Here is a 15481-nt window from a genome sequence, read left to right as displayed (position 1 = left end):
TCGGCCCGATCGTTTGGCCACCTCTAGTTACAAGCCATACTGCGAGAATTCAATCTATTCCTAACAGGACATGAACACCAAATGCAGGCATGGCCGGGCACGGCACGCTCAATTTTACGGCCCGTTCACGAGTTACCTGAGTGATGAACCGGACCGCCGAAAATTCGGCCCGACCAGCACGGACGTTTGGCCGGCTCTAGGCATGGCAACGTGGATTCACTTCCAAACCAAACTAGAGCCTCTAAGCAAGTACCCCGTTGAGCCAATTATCCATTGCTAAACTGTTGGGAATGTTAAGCGGATAATCCAGTGCCTAAACTTTTCAGTGAAGAAAAGTGGGATGTTATTGGCGATAAAATTAGCAACGGAACGTGTACGTCGCTAGAATATCATAGGTATTTTGACGCTATTCCGTTGGTGGTGATGTTGACTTTAATTTAGCAAAAAGACGTTGTTAATCCGTCATCCATTAACAACGGAAAGCATTTCGTCGGTAAATTTTTCCGGGAATTCTTGTAGTGTATTAAGAAATTCGACATATACTCCAATAAAATTATTTATATTTTTATATAATCTAAAAATTTTATGGTTGGATAAATATAACCCACAAAATATGAATATTCATATTTTTTGGTGATATTATTAAAGGTTTAGAGTGCCAATTTTTTTATAAATTCTCTAAAGGTGTCAATTGATATCTAAACGTAAACTAGATTTTTGTAGATAAAAGGTTTCTCTATTGGAAATTCTCTTCTTACCAGTAGTAAATCATTGTTAGTTCATAATTCATGAGATTACAATATTTACATGCAAATCTAATCTCGTATCTATTGTACAAGTACAGTACCGTAGAGTTGAATGTACACAAGAAATAGAATATTGAAGTTGATTAATGGCATGTACTGATGATCTAATCTAAGCAAATTTCTTATAATTGTAATCTGTTCCCAATTGCCCATGCGCGCTTCTAAATTTATAGAATCTTCCAAGTAGAACAGCTGATCAAAGCCTGCAAAGTGCAAACCGTATATTTGTAAATTTAACGAATGATCCATTCAGTCACAGTCATGCACTCATAAACAAGTTACTAATACTATCACCTGTATTAAAACATTAAAAAAGTAACTTAAGCAATAATTTACAAATTGAAACAGAGTAGCTTCAAGAAGTATCTCTCCTAAATTGTATTGCATACAAAAGTAGTCTACAGAGAACCCCCCCACCACCACTGTCCAACTCTTGTTTGACTGGAGGACATGTGTGGCACGTACAGATGCTTTCGATTTTTGTCTCAACTTGTACGAGGTGCAGTATATAAAGAGCACCCCCAGTTATGCTAGAATATCAGATCATCACTCTTTAGTATCCACTCTACATACTTATCTCTTTCTATTCCTCAGTTGATCAGTTTCAGTCTGCAAAAATATGTTAGAGAGTAACTAATCAAGTGGAGGAATTCCTATATATATGTGTGTGCACGGACATGTGCATGTACAGATAATTTAGCTCAAACAGTGTGCTTACCAAAACAAATTTCTACTTATCGACTTGTATTGATTAGTTGTGTTTTCGGATAATGACAATGTCCATGTTTCTAAGCAAACCGACTCATCCCTTTCTCCCAATTCGCAACTCTATTCACAGTTCTCAGCCTCCATGTAAAGACAAGGTGGTAGTTGTCTTAGGTGCCACTGGTACTGGCAAGTCAAGACTCTCTGTCAATCTCGCCACACAATTTGATGGGGAGGTGGTTAACGCAGACAAAATACAAGTTCATGAACGATTAGACATAATTACAAACAAAATTACCGATGAACAGGGTTGCGGCGTGCTACACCACCTCTTGGGAGTCGTGCATCATGTGGCAGATTTTACAAGCACTGATTTTTGTAACACTGCTTCCTCAGCTGTGGCTTCTATTGTGGAACGTCACCGACTTCCTATAATTGCGGGAGGCATTGAGGCTCTCATTCACAATGAGAATCATGGATTTCAATCAAAGTACGACTGTTGCTACCTATGGCTTGATGTCTCAATGCCACTCCTACATCAAATTATATCAAAACGTGTTGACCAGATGGTTGAAAAGGGAATGGTGGAAGAGGTTAAACAATATTTCAACCCAAATGCTGATTATTCAAAGGGGATACGTAGAGCCATTGGGGTGCCTGAGTTTGATTATTACTTTAGAGTCGAGGCTTTTGTGGATATGGAAACTCAAGAAAGGCTGCTGCAAAAAGCTATATACCAAGTGAAGATTAACAGTTGCAGATTAGCTTGTGCCCAACTAGAAAATCTTTTACGACTGAGGAATGACAAGGGATAGAATATTTACAGGCTTGATGCAACGGACGTGTTCCAAAAAAGTGGCAAGGAGTCTAATAAAGCTTGAAAGGAGCTAGTGCTAGGAACGAGCATGACAATCGTTATTCAATTTCTTGCGAATTCTGGCCCCTGCATGTATAAAAAAGTTAGAACAATCAAAGCCATGGCTATTACAAGTCACTGAAAAGGTGTGATCAGAATTGCAGCAACTGGAACTAAATTCGGGTTCCATAGACAACTTCATACTTGTCAATTTTTTTTCCTTGTTCATATAGTTTCAAAGAAATCACACGACCTAACTTGTTGACGATTCTTCAAGTTGACTGGATAGTTAAAAATCTTATTGCATGCATTTGTAGAAGAGTCGAGCACAAGCTAAAACTTAGTATGGCGTCACTTCAGCAGGGTTGGATACAAGGTTTCATAAATGGTACTAGGGTTGGATACAAGATTTCATAGATGGTACTAATACGGATCACTCTGACAAGAACCAGTAAGATGCACAGGTGCTTCAAAGCCAATAACAAAAAGTAAAAAACTAACCAACATATTAGAATAAAAATGTGCACAACATATTTGAAGATCTACTCAACAAACTGTTTTACAACCTCCCTTTGTTTGACTTCTACATGTACTTTAATATAGGTAAACAAAGAGAATAGTTAGACATGATTTTTTTTCCAGACTCTGTTTTTGAATTCAATTTGGAAAAAAAACACGAAAAAAGTAATATGGCTATGATAACACAGGACTATTGCAGGTAAAAAGTAATATGACTGTAAAAAAATAAGTAATCAAATGTACATATAAGAACGGAGGTATTACTAAAATTGACTCTGGTAGTTGTAATGGCTTGAAGAAAGTGCAACTATTATTTACGGTAGGGCCACTAGAATTTTAAATCTTAAATTGACAAACTTCCTAACACCTATGACCTCACCTTGACATTTAGAAAAAGACTACCAATCTGATGTTTACCCGGTTTCTTTTGACCTCAGGTACACGCAAATTACACCTCTGCAACAGCGTAGGAACTAGGAGACATGAGTATGGACACTCCACACTTCATCTTGGGCTGAAAGCATACATAATTTTTAAGATGTTTCCAAGTTCTGACACTTGAACGCGTATTCATGTTGTTCACCGGTGCAATTATAATTTTAAATATTTAGATGTGAAGAAGTGATCAGAATATTCTCCACATGATTCAGCTGTTGACCATCATACCAGTAGATGTATAGGGAGATTTTACCTGTAATAGTCCTGTGTAAGAATTTCGGCACTTTAAGCTGCTAGCAGATAAATCAAAATCAAACCTACAGAACAAACAAGAAGAGAAGTCATCCCTTAACATACCAGCACATACATTGTTAAGATGAGCTAACATTACAGACAGCAGAAATTGTTTCATACATTAAGCTGGTTTTGCTTAATAAATTTAGCAATATTTACAATTTTACAGTAAGTCCAGTATGCTTTATCAGTGTATTCAAGTTCCAGAACTTAGAGCTCGTTGCCCCGACACCCTTACACTTGCAGAGTTGCATTATATCCCAGCAAATAAGGAAATACATTTAAGATAGATCACCTGAATATAGAACATGGATTTTGGATTTGAAGGGACAAGAACATGGTCTTGTGCTTAAAAATTTTAAGGCTTTGTAACTTTTTCAAACCATTACCTGGGAACCAACACTAGTGACCTTTTTAATGAAATCAACAAGAACGGGCGGTGTTACTTTATGACAACCAATACAATTCCTTCATAGGCCAGAGAGTTCAATTTAAACTGCAAAATAGACACGGAATTTCGACTGATAATCTGGTTGCACTGCCATTAAGAATGTTCTGGTGCCAGCAAGAAGGCTGGGCATGCGAACTTGTGGGGACATTGCTGGTTTGTGTGACGATTAGGACACCAAGTTGGAGCTGGGCGAGTATCCAGTGGATGGTTGAGGACAAGGAGTCCAACTTGGAGAAGAGTATGGTCTAAATGTAGAAAAATGTTGCTGATGGAATTGCGGTGATGAGATATTGTCATTTTGTTGTTGCTGAAAGTTGCGCCTGAATTCTATCGCTTGGACCAGTTGAAATTTCGACCATTTGAAATTATTATTGCTCCTATTCTGAGCTTGATTTTCACGAGTAGTATTAATGCCATGAAACAGAGCAGTTGCTGTTCCTTGATCTTGGTGACATTGTGGGCATCAAAGGCTAAGATAAGAGCCCGGAGCTCAGTAAAATTGGGAAGAGAAGAGCGTTATGAAAGAACCTTTCGAAGTTCAAGCCCATATAGTGTTGCAAGTACTAAATCTTCATCAGAGACCGGCTTTTTAATGGATGCCAATTGGTCAGCAAGTGACTTAGCATCGCGAAGATAGTCATAAATTGATTTTGGGCCTTTGTTGAGCTTAAGTAATTGAAGCTTGAGGCTGGATGCACTAGCGGCAGAACGCTGAGAGAAGTGGCCAGCTAGGCAGTCCAAGTTTCTTTTGAATCATTGCCAGCCTGAGCTTTGATGCCATGTTAAGGAACGGGTCACTATATAACCCTAAGGTGTAGGAGGAAGGCTTCTGGGATTTGATATTAGTATTCTAACACAATGAACCATTCCTCATTTTGGGGTTGTAAATTTCTTTAGCTGGTGCAGTTTCCGTGGAAGCAGTCATTATGATGTGAGATGGTTCTGGTATAGAGGCATCAACATATCCCCAAAATTTGGTACCATGAAGGTAGGGCTTGATTTGTCTAAGCCAAATTAAGTAATTTGTTTTAGTGAGTTTGGTGAATTGAGGTGTGAGAGATCCTAAACCCTTGTATTTTCTTGTCTTTCATTGAGGATATATGTTTGTACGATATATATATCAGGATACTAATAATTACAGGCACTATAACACGAGATCTTAAAAGTGAAATAAACGGATGTAATTACATAATTAATACTGATCCTAAACTAATGGCTTAATTGTTTCCGTGATTGAAGTGATATGCTTATTTTGTGGAATTGCTTTAACAGATACTATCAACTTTATTAAGATAAATAACTTGAAAGTTACTTCATGAATAGCACACATTATTCCATAACAGGAACATAATTGCCTCCAACAAGAACTCCTCAAATCGGTGTTTGATTGTTACCGGTGATATAGAGATATACCACCAGTCTTTCAACACATCAGGACATGTTGCATATACAAATGCTGTTGATTTTTGTTTCAAACTTGTTATGGACATGCATTTAAATAATAGTACACTGAGTAGGTGTGGTCATTAAAGCCAGCTCCCCATTTTGTATCCATCTCTTCTTTTATCCCATCCTCACCTTGCTCTCCATTATCAAGTATTCACCAAACCCTAGATCTAACTAACCCATCTCCAGCTCTTGCATTTGTCCAGCTCTTGCAGCATCAGGCCCTGAATACACAAGTATTTGATTGCAGGTTTGCTGGTGCCTTCTGAACTTGTTGTGCCAGTCTGGAGGAGATTAGAGGCTTTTCCCACCAGGTTTCTTTTTAATTCTGTATTATACAACCTTGTTTTAGTTTATTAGGTATACCTTGTACATAGTACATATCTTTTTTTCTAGTTGATATGATGGGATAGTAAGAGTCTGTTCAAGAAACCAATTGATTTTGTTAGCTAGGAGTGCTTACTGGCGATGAAACATGAATCTGAATCTGGTTCTTTAAGCCTGTACATAAAAAAGGATGTTGTTATATTATGTGTAACCAATGAGTTTCTCATCTCAACCATTGAGAGATATGATCATCAAGAGTCAAGACAATAAAAAGATCATCAAATCTTTAGGATTCACTATACATATTCATCTGTATTCTTCAGTTGATCAGTTTCAATCTGCCACAATATCTTGGATCCTGATGATCTTAAGGAGGAATTTCTATATATATGTAAATAATGTGTGTGCTCGCGCATGTATAGACAATTTTCCTCAAACATTGTGCTTACTAAACAATTTTCTACTCAACGACTTGTTTTTATTAGTTCTGATTTCGGATAATGACGATGCCCCCTGTTTATCTGAAAACCAACCAATCCCTTTTTCCAAAGTCAAAACTCTCTATTCAAAGTTCTCGGCCTTCATCTAAAGACGAGGTGGTGATTGTTATGCGAGATGCTGCTACGGGATAGTCAAGACTCTCCGTCGATCTTGCCACTCAATTTACAAAGAGGTGGTTAATGCAGATAAAATGCAGTTTAATGAAGAAGAGAGCTTTTTAGTAACACGGCTTCCTCAGCTGTGGCTTCTACTTGGGAACAACAACTACATCCAATCATTGCGGGCAGCTCAAATTCTTAAATTGAAGCTTTCATTGACAGTGAGACTAATGGTTTCCGATCAAAGTACATCTGCTGAAAATCTTTACTTTATATGTAGTTTTTTACAACAGCCTTCCTTGAGTTTCTACATCAACAAATGTCTAGGGTTGAAAGTAACAATCAAACTTGGGCACCCCAAAACCTCACCTTATTCCCTTTGAATAATCAGCATTTGGGTTGAAATATTGTCTGGCATCTTCTACCATTCCCTTTCAAAGTGGTTGGAAAAGGGAATGGTGGAAGAGGCCTGCCAATAATTCAACCTAATGCTAATTATTCAGAGGGGATATATGGAGAGCCACTGGGGTGCTTGACTTTGATTATTACTTTCAACTCGAGGTATTAGTTGATGAAGAAACTCGAGAAAGGCTGCTGAAAAAAATATATAAATTAAAGATTAACAGTTGCAGATTAGTGTGTCGCCAGATAGAAAGATTTTATGAATGAGGAATGGCAAGGGATTGAATATTTACAGGCTTGATGCAAGTGATGTGTTTCAAAGAAGGCTTTGGAAGCCCAATGTTTAGATGACTCGTAAATTTACATGTACAATTATTGTAGTATATAAATTATTATTTTTGGTTTCATAGTAGGAAAGGTACTTGGTACGAATTGAGGTTTCATGCACAACTAACTTGGTATGAATCTTGATCAATTAGTTGTTTCTTGATGAATATATTTCCGAAGCATTGACACCTCTAATGTTCCTCAAGTTCAATGGATACATGTCATACTGTACCCATCTATAGAAGAGTTGCGCAAGCTACAACTAAGATACGGATACTCAGAGTGAATACTCTGCAGAGACAGTGACCATTGTTCTTAAAGTTGGAAATGAGCATAGGATAAAACTTCCTTGCTATTTGGTCTATTACGTCACAAAATTCTATACTTGGCTTGTTTATATATCTATCTACACTTTATATTATATGCTTTAAAATAGGAAATCGAAGTTGTATACATTTTTGGAGACGAGCCTTACATTACTGACAATAGAAACTGTTTCCTACACTAAGCTGCTTCTACTTGTTATATTCAGCTAGTCACTATTATTAGTATTTACTCCCTCTCTCCCATTCATTTCTATACACTTTCCTTTTTGGATGTCTCATTCAATTTTATACATTTGAAACTTACCAGAAATAGTAAAAATTTAATAATATAAAAATCAACTATATCCACTACTTACTCCCACTACATTCACTTTATCCATTAAATATTGATTGGTCCCACCACTTTACCCAACTTTATACTTTATTCTCACTAAATTATATTTTTTCCTTCTCTCTCATCCCACTATCTTACCAAAATTACCAAAAATAATATTATTTTACTAATATGTCTTATCCTCCGTGTCCAAATCATTTGTATACAAATGGCTGGGACGGAGGGAGTATTATTTAGGATGAGTGAAAAATTATGATTGATACTCCTAAATGTATTATGGGAGCAACCCAAAACAGGACGAGTGAAATGTGGAACATTCTAGACAGTGTGGACATACTGGAACCTTCTACAAAGTGTGGAGATATTGGGAACATTCCAGAGTCGTTCCGAGATCTCTATTCTATCTCAACTTCCGTACCACCCACTATAAAAGGCATCCCTCCACCACTCTCTGCTCATCACCAAAAAGTTATAAAACAGCAAATTCGTATAACAAACAAATCAATTAAAATCTGTACGAGTTCAAATTAAATCAATTAATCAAGAAAATGTCGATGAGCTTCTTCGGTCGCCGATCATCCACCGCATTCGATCCATTCTCTCTCGACGTCTGGGATCCATTCCAGGGCTTTCCATTCAACAACTCTAGTTTCGAGCAGTTGTCTAATCAGAAGTCGGCTTCGTTTGCGAAGGCGACGATAGACTGGAAGGAGACGCCTGAGGCCCACGTGTTTAAGGCGGACGTTCCAGGGCTTAAAAAGGAGGAAATCAAGGTGGAAGTGGAAGATGATCGGGTGCTTCAGATAAGCGGAGAGAGGAGGCGTGAGCAGGAGGACAAGGGAGATACTTGGCATCGCGTCGAGAGGAGCAGTGGCAAGTTTTTGAGGAGGTTTAGGCTTCCTGAGAATGCCAAAGTTGATGAGGTCAAGGCCGGGATGGAGAATGGTGTTCTGACTGTTACGGTGCCTAAGGAGAGTGTGAAGAAGCCTGATGTTAAGTCTATTCAGATTTCCGGTTGATTTCGTATAAACATTGCAAGTTTATGTCAGTCTTTTGTCATCAGTGTGTTCGGTGGTTTGTATCAAGTCTTTGATTTTGTCAGAATGTAATTTGGTCAATAAAATGTACTAGTAAGAAAAATCAATTGAAGATTATCGTTTTCCCTTTCTGATCAATGTTGTATTTGCCACAACTATCTGTTCATTCTGTTAATTTTTATCATTTACCACCCATATCATTTCGTAACTTGAAAATATGGGTTTTATCTATTTAAAAAATATGGATGAGTTCAAATATTAAATATTATAAGTATAGGATTGATTCGATCTTTGTAGGGCCGGATATCAGCTAAACAAGTTTGAGTTTGAGCTTGAATTTTTTTAAACAGATTGAGCCGGACAGAAAAAATAAAAGAACTGTAAATTTTTTTTGAACTCGATTAGGAACTAAACGAGTTGCTCAAGCTGCTCCCCAACAGCTCAACTTGAATTACAGGCGTAGACCTTTGCCAAGTCCAGGGCCAGTTATTAAAAAATATGGGGAGGCTTGAATATGCATTAAGCCAGTTAATCAACTGATGACTTGTAAGTAATTGTTTATTCAGTTTACATTCGGGTTTCATGCAGAATTACCAAGAGAAGTATAGGCATGTACATATAATTGTATGGTCTCATTTCATAGGTCATACATAAATTTTATGCAAGGAGACTGTCCTCACAGTTGGTTACAAAAAGGCCGCAACTCCTATATAACAGTGAAATAACACTATTAGCCAGAGCATTCTCATCTTATTAGTAATAAACAATTAGAAAAGTTATGGACTATAGCCATATAGCTTTAGCTTGCAGAAGCAGAGGAACAAGCTTGCCCTTGACATGGAGACTCATCACCTCATTAGGACCGCCAATTAGCTCTTTCCCTATAAAAACAACCGGGACAACTGGCTTTCTCCCTAATGCTTTGAGCTCTCTTTCCATTTGCTTCCCATTTGGCATTTCATCCAGCTCGTAAACTGTTGGATTTGCACCAAAATTGGAGATCAATGTCTTGATGCTGTGACACATGCAACATGAGCTTTTGCTGAATATCACGACTGGATATTCGCCACCTAACATTGTAACCATGGCCATTTCTCAGAGATAAAGATGTTGATATTATATAAATTTGTTTTTGCGGACAAGTGTTTATTAGTAAGGAAGAAAGGTGCAAAGTTTAGAATTTAGCGAGGATTGTGTGTAAACTTGAGCTCTGATGGGGACTATATATAGAGAGTAGACTGTCTTGATCAATGCAATGTCATTTAGTACATCTGATAAAAATTGGCTGTGAAATGATAGGAGTGGATTCCCAGACAACCAGTTCATTGTTTGATAGTGAAAATCTACAAGGAATATAACAAGTTGCAAATCAGTGGATTGACATGCAAAAACTGTCAATTTAGATAGATTGCATATTCTTGCAGGACCTTATGATTACCATGCATTATATTCTGCATTTGTTATCTGGTATAATAAACACATTCTTCAATAAAATGCTTGAGTAATTAGATTGAGCGTACATAATCACAAATGCCTTGCTAATCTAATTGACATATCATTGAAAGAATTGAGTGTCGATTCACACTATTTTGTGACATAGATAATGTGCCTTAAAAAAAGATCCTTTAGCGTTTACCAAATTCAAATTTCTATTTTAATCAAAACTATCGCAAGCCTAAATTTCAAACTCAAATAGCATTCCTGGAATGTGCAAGACAATTATATGATGCAAAAAAATGTAGTAATAAATTGGGAGGGTAGTAATATTCTTTACATATGCTCAGGTGATCAATTCTTTAGAGATATGCTTTCTGAGGCATCATCAAATTGTCATTGTTCTTGATGTATGTATTATCATATCATGCTTCAGCAGCTTGCGAGTTCTGCAGTTCCTTTTGATCAATTTAAGAATTGAAAGGTATGTGTAGCAACACGTTTGCTAAGCCATGTAGAAGTTAGCCACGTATGTATGCACCTACAATATTCCTTAGAACACAAGATGTTGTGATATCTGAACTAGTGGATTCGATAAGCAAAACTGGCTGAGTGGCTGTAGTTGGAGCAAAAGGTCGATAACATATCGTTACTTGAAATGAATTCCTTTGTTGTCCATATCAATTGAACTCAATCTTATTTTGTTCTACGTTAAAGACTTAACAGCTATCGACACAAGACTCTGCAACTTAACTATTAACAGAGCCATATCAGACATCAGTTAACATATAGCTAATGCAAGATTTTGATTGTCAACCAAGCTAAATTATAAGTTGGTAACTAGCTAGGATGAACACCAGTTTACCTTTTCACTTTTAAATTTTTATGGTCTTTGATTTTAATTAAGCAGATCTTGTACCATACTTACTCTTTTATGCTACTGCAGATTAATATATTGCTTCCAGTCTGCTAAGATGACCTTGACATATCCTGGGATTTTGCATGCGCAGGAATTATTCTAAATGAGAAGAGTACCAATTTCTCGACACATTTAAATTGAGCATTTTTTAACATCGTTATACATATCGGGAAAATGGAAGGTCATGGTTTCACATCTGGGAATCAGTACCAAACCTGAAAATCGACAATAGATGTTGTTTCAACTATTTCATTACCGTTTGAAACTAAGTGACTGATATTATGTTAATGCCATCCATTTAAAAAAAGATAAGAATTTCTAAGCTTAAAGTGCAAATGTGCACAATAGGTAGGTGTATGTCTTTTCCTCTCAAGTGGACACTATTTCTCCATTTTGCAGATGCATCAGAAATCTCTCCTTTTCATATTTTTTTACAAAGAATGCATCTGGTCATTAGTGTTGGAATAATCTTAAATTTAGTTATTAATTATTTGTTTATTTAATTATTAGATATTTAGCAATAGATTAATTATTAGAGAAAAATATTATTTTAGAATTGTTTAGTAGTGGGGTAGTGGAGTTATGTAGTAAATTATGGACATGTAATTTATCCATTAATTAGTAGTGGTTAGTTTTAGTAATAGTTAGTTTTAATATGTTTGTAAAGCCTATATAATGACTAGTTTACCTTGAGTTTTAGAAGAAGAAAAGAAATAACAAGAAATATAGCAATACAAGTTTTCTGCAAAAAAATGTAGGTGTCTTTTTTCTCTAAGTTTTTTCAACATGGCATCAGAGCCATATGATCCAGGGCTTATAAAACTCTTATAAAAATACACATATACATATATATATTATCCTTAATATTTTCCATGGCATCTACAAATGCAAAAAATATGGGCATCTGTCAAAAAATTGTAGATTTCAGAATGATGAAGAAAGGTTGGCATAATTGATCGAGGGAGAACCACTTTTTTAGAGTTGTGGAGAGAAAGTGCTCCAAAGTGTTTTTGGAGAGAAAGTGCTCCAAAGTGTTTTTGATGAAATAGTGTATCAAAATTGATGGTAGTGAGAAGTGCATCGCAGGCGAAGAGAAAGTGCTTCGTAAATTTAAGATTATGGGGTGAATGTTGGAATAATCTTAAATTTAGTTATTAATTATTTGTTTATTTAATTATTAGATATTTAGCAATAGATTAATTATTAGAGAAAAATATTATTTTAGAATTGTTTAGTAGTGGGGTAGTGGAGTTATGGAGTAAATTATGGAAATGTAATTTACCCATTAATTAGTAGTGGTTAGTTTTAGTAATAGTTAGTTTTAATATGTTTGTAAAGCCTATATAATGGCTAGTTTACCTTGAGTTTTAGAAGAAGAAAAAAAATAACAAGAAATATAGCAGTACAAGTTCTCTGCAAACAAAATGTAGTTGTCTTTTTTCTCTAAGTTTTTTCAACAATTAGTTTTAAAGCCATTGATTTCTTTGGCTTCTGTTTATGTTCAGTTTTTATAGCTCTTCCCAAGCGATTTATATAGAAATGTGCGATTTAATTCAGAAACTCCCATCACATGTCAAAATCCATGTATTTAGTGTAGTTTGCATCAAAATCCATCTCTGTGAGGAACATGTAATGGAAGGATCATTAGTGATGTTATACATGACCTTTGGAGTATTACAAGGATTATGTAATTTGCATATGATGGTTCTACAACATGGATGTGCCTTATTCTGTCTGTCCCTCATGCTTGGCTACAAATACATTAGCTGACATCTAACTGACGAGAAATTAGTTGACAAATTCCTAAGCTCTCATAGTAGGATGCTATTGTAGTAAATCTCATTCAGAAAAAGAAAAGTAAATGCTTTTAGGCATGAGGTTCCTTAATGACACAGTGAGAATAATATCATGATAACTGATTTGTTTTTTCATTGGTTTTGCTAACATTTGATGTCATAAGTAATATAGATCTATTTTTTTTTACAGGAAATGCGTGTTTTTGTTTATCTTAACTGTTACAGAACAGGTTTTCTTTATAAGCATACCGAAATCATTAAGAGCTGCTATCCTTTAAACATAATTAAAATTTAGAATTTGCCAAATATATCATAAGATCTTATTAATTTTATGGCGTACTGTGCTTACAGTTTGCTAGATTCTCTTGCATGCTTTTTTTTAGGCCATGAGTTTTGAGAGGGGACCTCTACCAGAAAGTGGACTGACTTGAATAAGATAAACACTTGCCATTTGCTGCATCCACTGGGGGATCCTACCACGATAACAATGACATAGAACCTCAAAGGAGTCAACATAATGTGAAACTATATCTAATCTACATCAGTAAAAAGAAGTGTCAAGTTTAGCAGAAGTTCAACTGTCTTTACTATTTTTCTGGGACTTATCAACCGAGTGTTTGCTATCTTTATATAATTTTGCAGTGGCAATGGTCTTGCATATGATGTTGTTACGCATATCGATCTATTTAAAAGGTTTATAATTTGGAAAGGATCATATAGACTTGAGAAATCGTGGTCTTATATAACATAAAAACATGCAGTTTCACTATATTTGGAGAACAATCTTTATCTCTACTTTACCCCCATATACAGTGAAGAATAAAGAGCACTGATATATCACCTGCATTATGATTGTGAAAACAATCTGCGATTAATACAAATAATCAAACAAGTGTGTGCGTGAGTAAACGAAATCAAACGGAGGAAGAAAAGATATAAACAAAAGAGAGATCCTCGAGTCCAGTTGAAACTGTCTCCTTAAAGCTATTTCGCCTCTCACCGTATGTGCGAGTCGATAGCCTCCCAGGATAAAACGAGGTAGCGGCGGCGTTACGGATAACGAGCACCTTCAGCGAGCTTGAACGGGCACGAAACTATCACCGAGAGAGAGAGATTTGTGTTTAGAGGCGAATATGTTTTTTGGTGTGTCTAACCCTAACGCCGTAGAGGTGTTTATATAGGTGTAGATAGACTTGTGCGCTACTCTTTTCCATAATTAAATATCATTAATTATGGAATCGGTGTAATACTTGCAAGCTACTCTATTCCATAAATAATCTGAAACAGAATCAGATTAAATATATCAAGACATACACCATATCAATTAATCTGAAACAAAATCAAATTAATTTATGCCATAATATTTGAGCCAAATTCTAATGGAAAATAATAATTTCCATTATTAAGAGAATATCATCATATCTCACACATCTTTTATTCATAATGCTCAAAAATATGACTTACCAATATGGGACTTATACCCATATTTTCCAACAATCCCCCACATGGGTGATGATAGGGATAAATAAATTATGATTGTATAATTAAATACTGCATTAATTGTACAAGTTGTGGGCTGCTAGGCCCAATAAAAAGATATATGAAACTCAGACCAGAAAGGTTAAGCCTGATGGACCAGATCAGGCCTGATGGAATAAAAAAGGCCCAAAAGCCCTAATTATTAATTAATTTCGTAATTAATTAATAAGGGAAAAATCAGCTATTGAGAAGAGTCCCGATAAGGATATAAATCCTTATAGATTAGCCTCAAGGGGACCTAAAAGGATAAGGAATCAGCTTCCTACTTCCTAGGACTCCTAAGTCTATCCTAATTCAGAGGCTTGTCCACCAAGTCTCCTATACCAAGTCCAATTCAAGGACTCCCACATCTATATAAGGGGTCTCACCCCCACCAATCAGAACTACGTTTTTTGGCTTGATTCTCTAATTCACAGAGATACGTAGGCATCTCGTAAAGGCAGATTTGAGCTACGAAACACGAGAGCAGCCATTAAAGGCCTTGAGCTCCCGAATCTTAGTAATAAATACAGCAAATAATAACCTTAGTTTTTTATCCATAACATTTGGCGCCGTCTGTGGGAAAAACGCAACAACAACCATGGCGAGAACACGGAGAACAACCAGCACTCTGGAGGAGGGAACACCATCAGGGACAACCCAGGTGATTTCATCAACCGTGGAGGTTCCTCCCCATTTAACTTATGCATCTACTCAGGGGGAAGCCCAGACAGGGGCAACTCATCCTCAGCCACAAGGGACAACTCCCCCGATTATTCAAGGTACGAATCCTCAAGTTCAACAAATACATATACCTGTGAATTCTCGACCCGTCGGGTATGAATATTCAACTATTGTTACTACTAACCCCCCTTATGGGATGCCCCTTCACCCTGAGGTTGGAGGAAGTGGATATGCTGGGCGAAGCGAAGCACGAGGGCGGTCGC

The 15481-nt window shown here is 36.4% G+C and overlaps 2 protein-coding genes and 1 pseudogene across 2 annotated transcripts; 2 read left to right on the top strand and 1 right to left on the bottom strand.

Annotated features, from left to right (window-relative positions):
- Nucleotides 1-1576: 1576 nt before the first annotated feature.
- On the top strand, nt 1577-3570 carry LOC141695915 (adenylate isopentenyltransferase 3, chloroplastic-like; annotated as a pseudogene).
- Nucleotides 3571-8273: 4703 nt separating this feature from the next.
- LOC141697893 (18.1 kDa class I heat shock protein-like) lies at nt 8274-8998 on the top strand. The gene has a single exon (XM_074502451.1). The coding sequence runs from the start codon at nt 8379-8381 to the stop codon at nt 8847-8849; it is 471 nt and encodes a 156-aa protein (XP_074358552.1). The 5' UTR covers nt 8274-8378; the 3' UTR covers nt 8850-8998.
- A 482-nt stretch (nt 8999-9480) lies between these two features.
- On the bottom strand, nt 9481-10046 carry LOC141698214 (monothiol glutaredoxin-S2-like). Its single transcript, XM_074502871.1, has one exon. The coding sequence runs from the start codon at nt 9957-9959 to the stop codon at nt 9651-9653; it is 309 nt and encodes a 102-aa protein (XP_074358972.1). The 5' UTR covers nt 9960-10046; the 3' UTR covers nt 9481-9650.
- Nucleotides 10047-15481: the final 5435 nt, after the last annotated feature.

This window comes from Apium graveolens, chromosome 11 (assembly GCF_009905375.1).
Source record: "Apium graveolens cultivar Ventura chromosome 11, ASM990537v1, whole genome shotgun sequence".
NCBI classification, from domain to species: Eukaryota; Viridiplantae; Streptophyta; class Magnoliopsida; order Apiales; family Apiaceae; genus Apium; species Apium graveolens.
The sequence above is the reverse complement of the archived record's forward strand: the minus strand, read 5'-3'. Positions and strand labels throughout refer to the sequence as shown.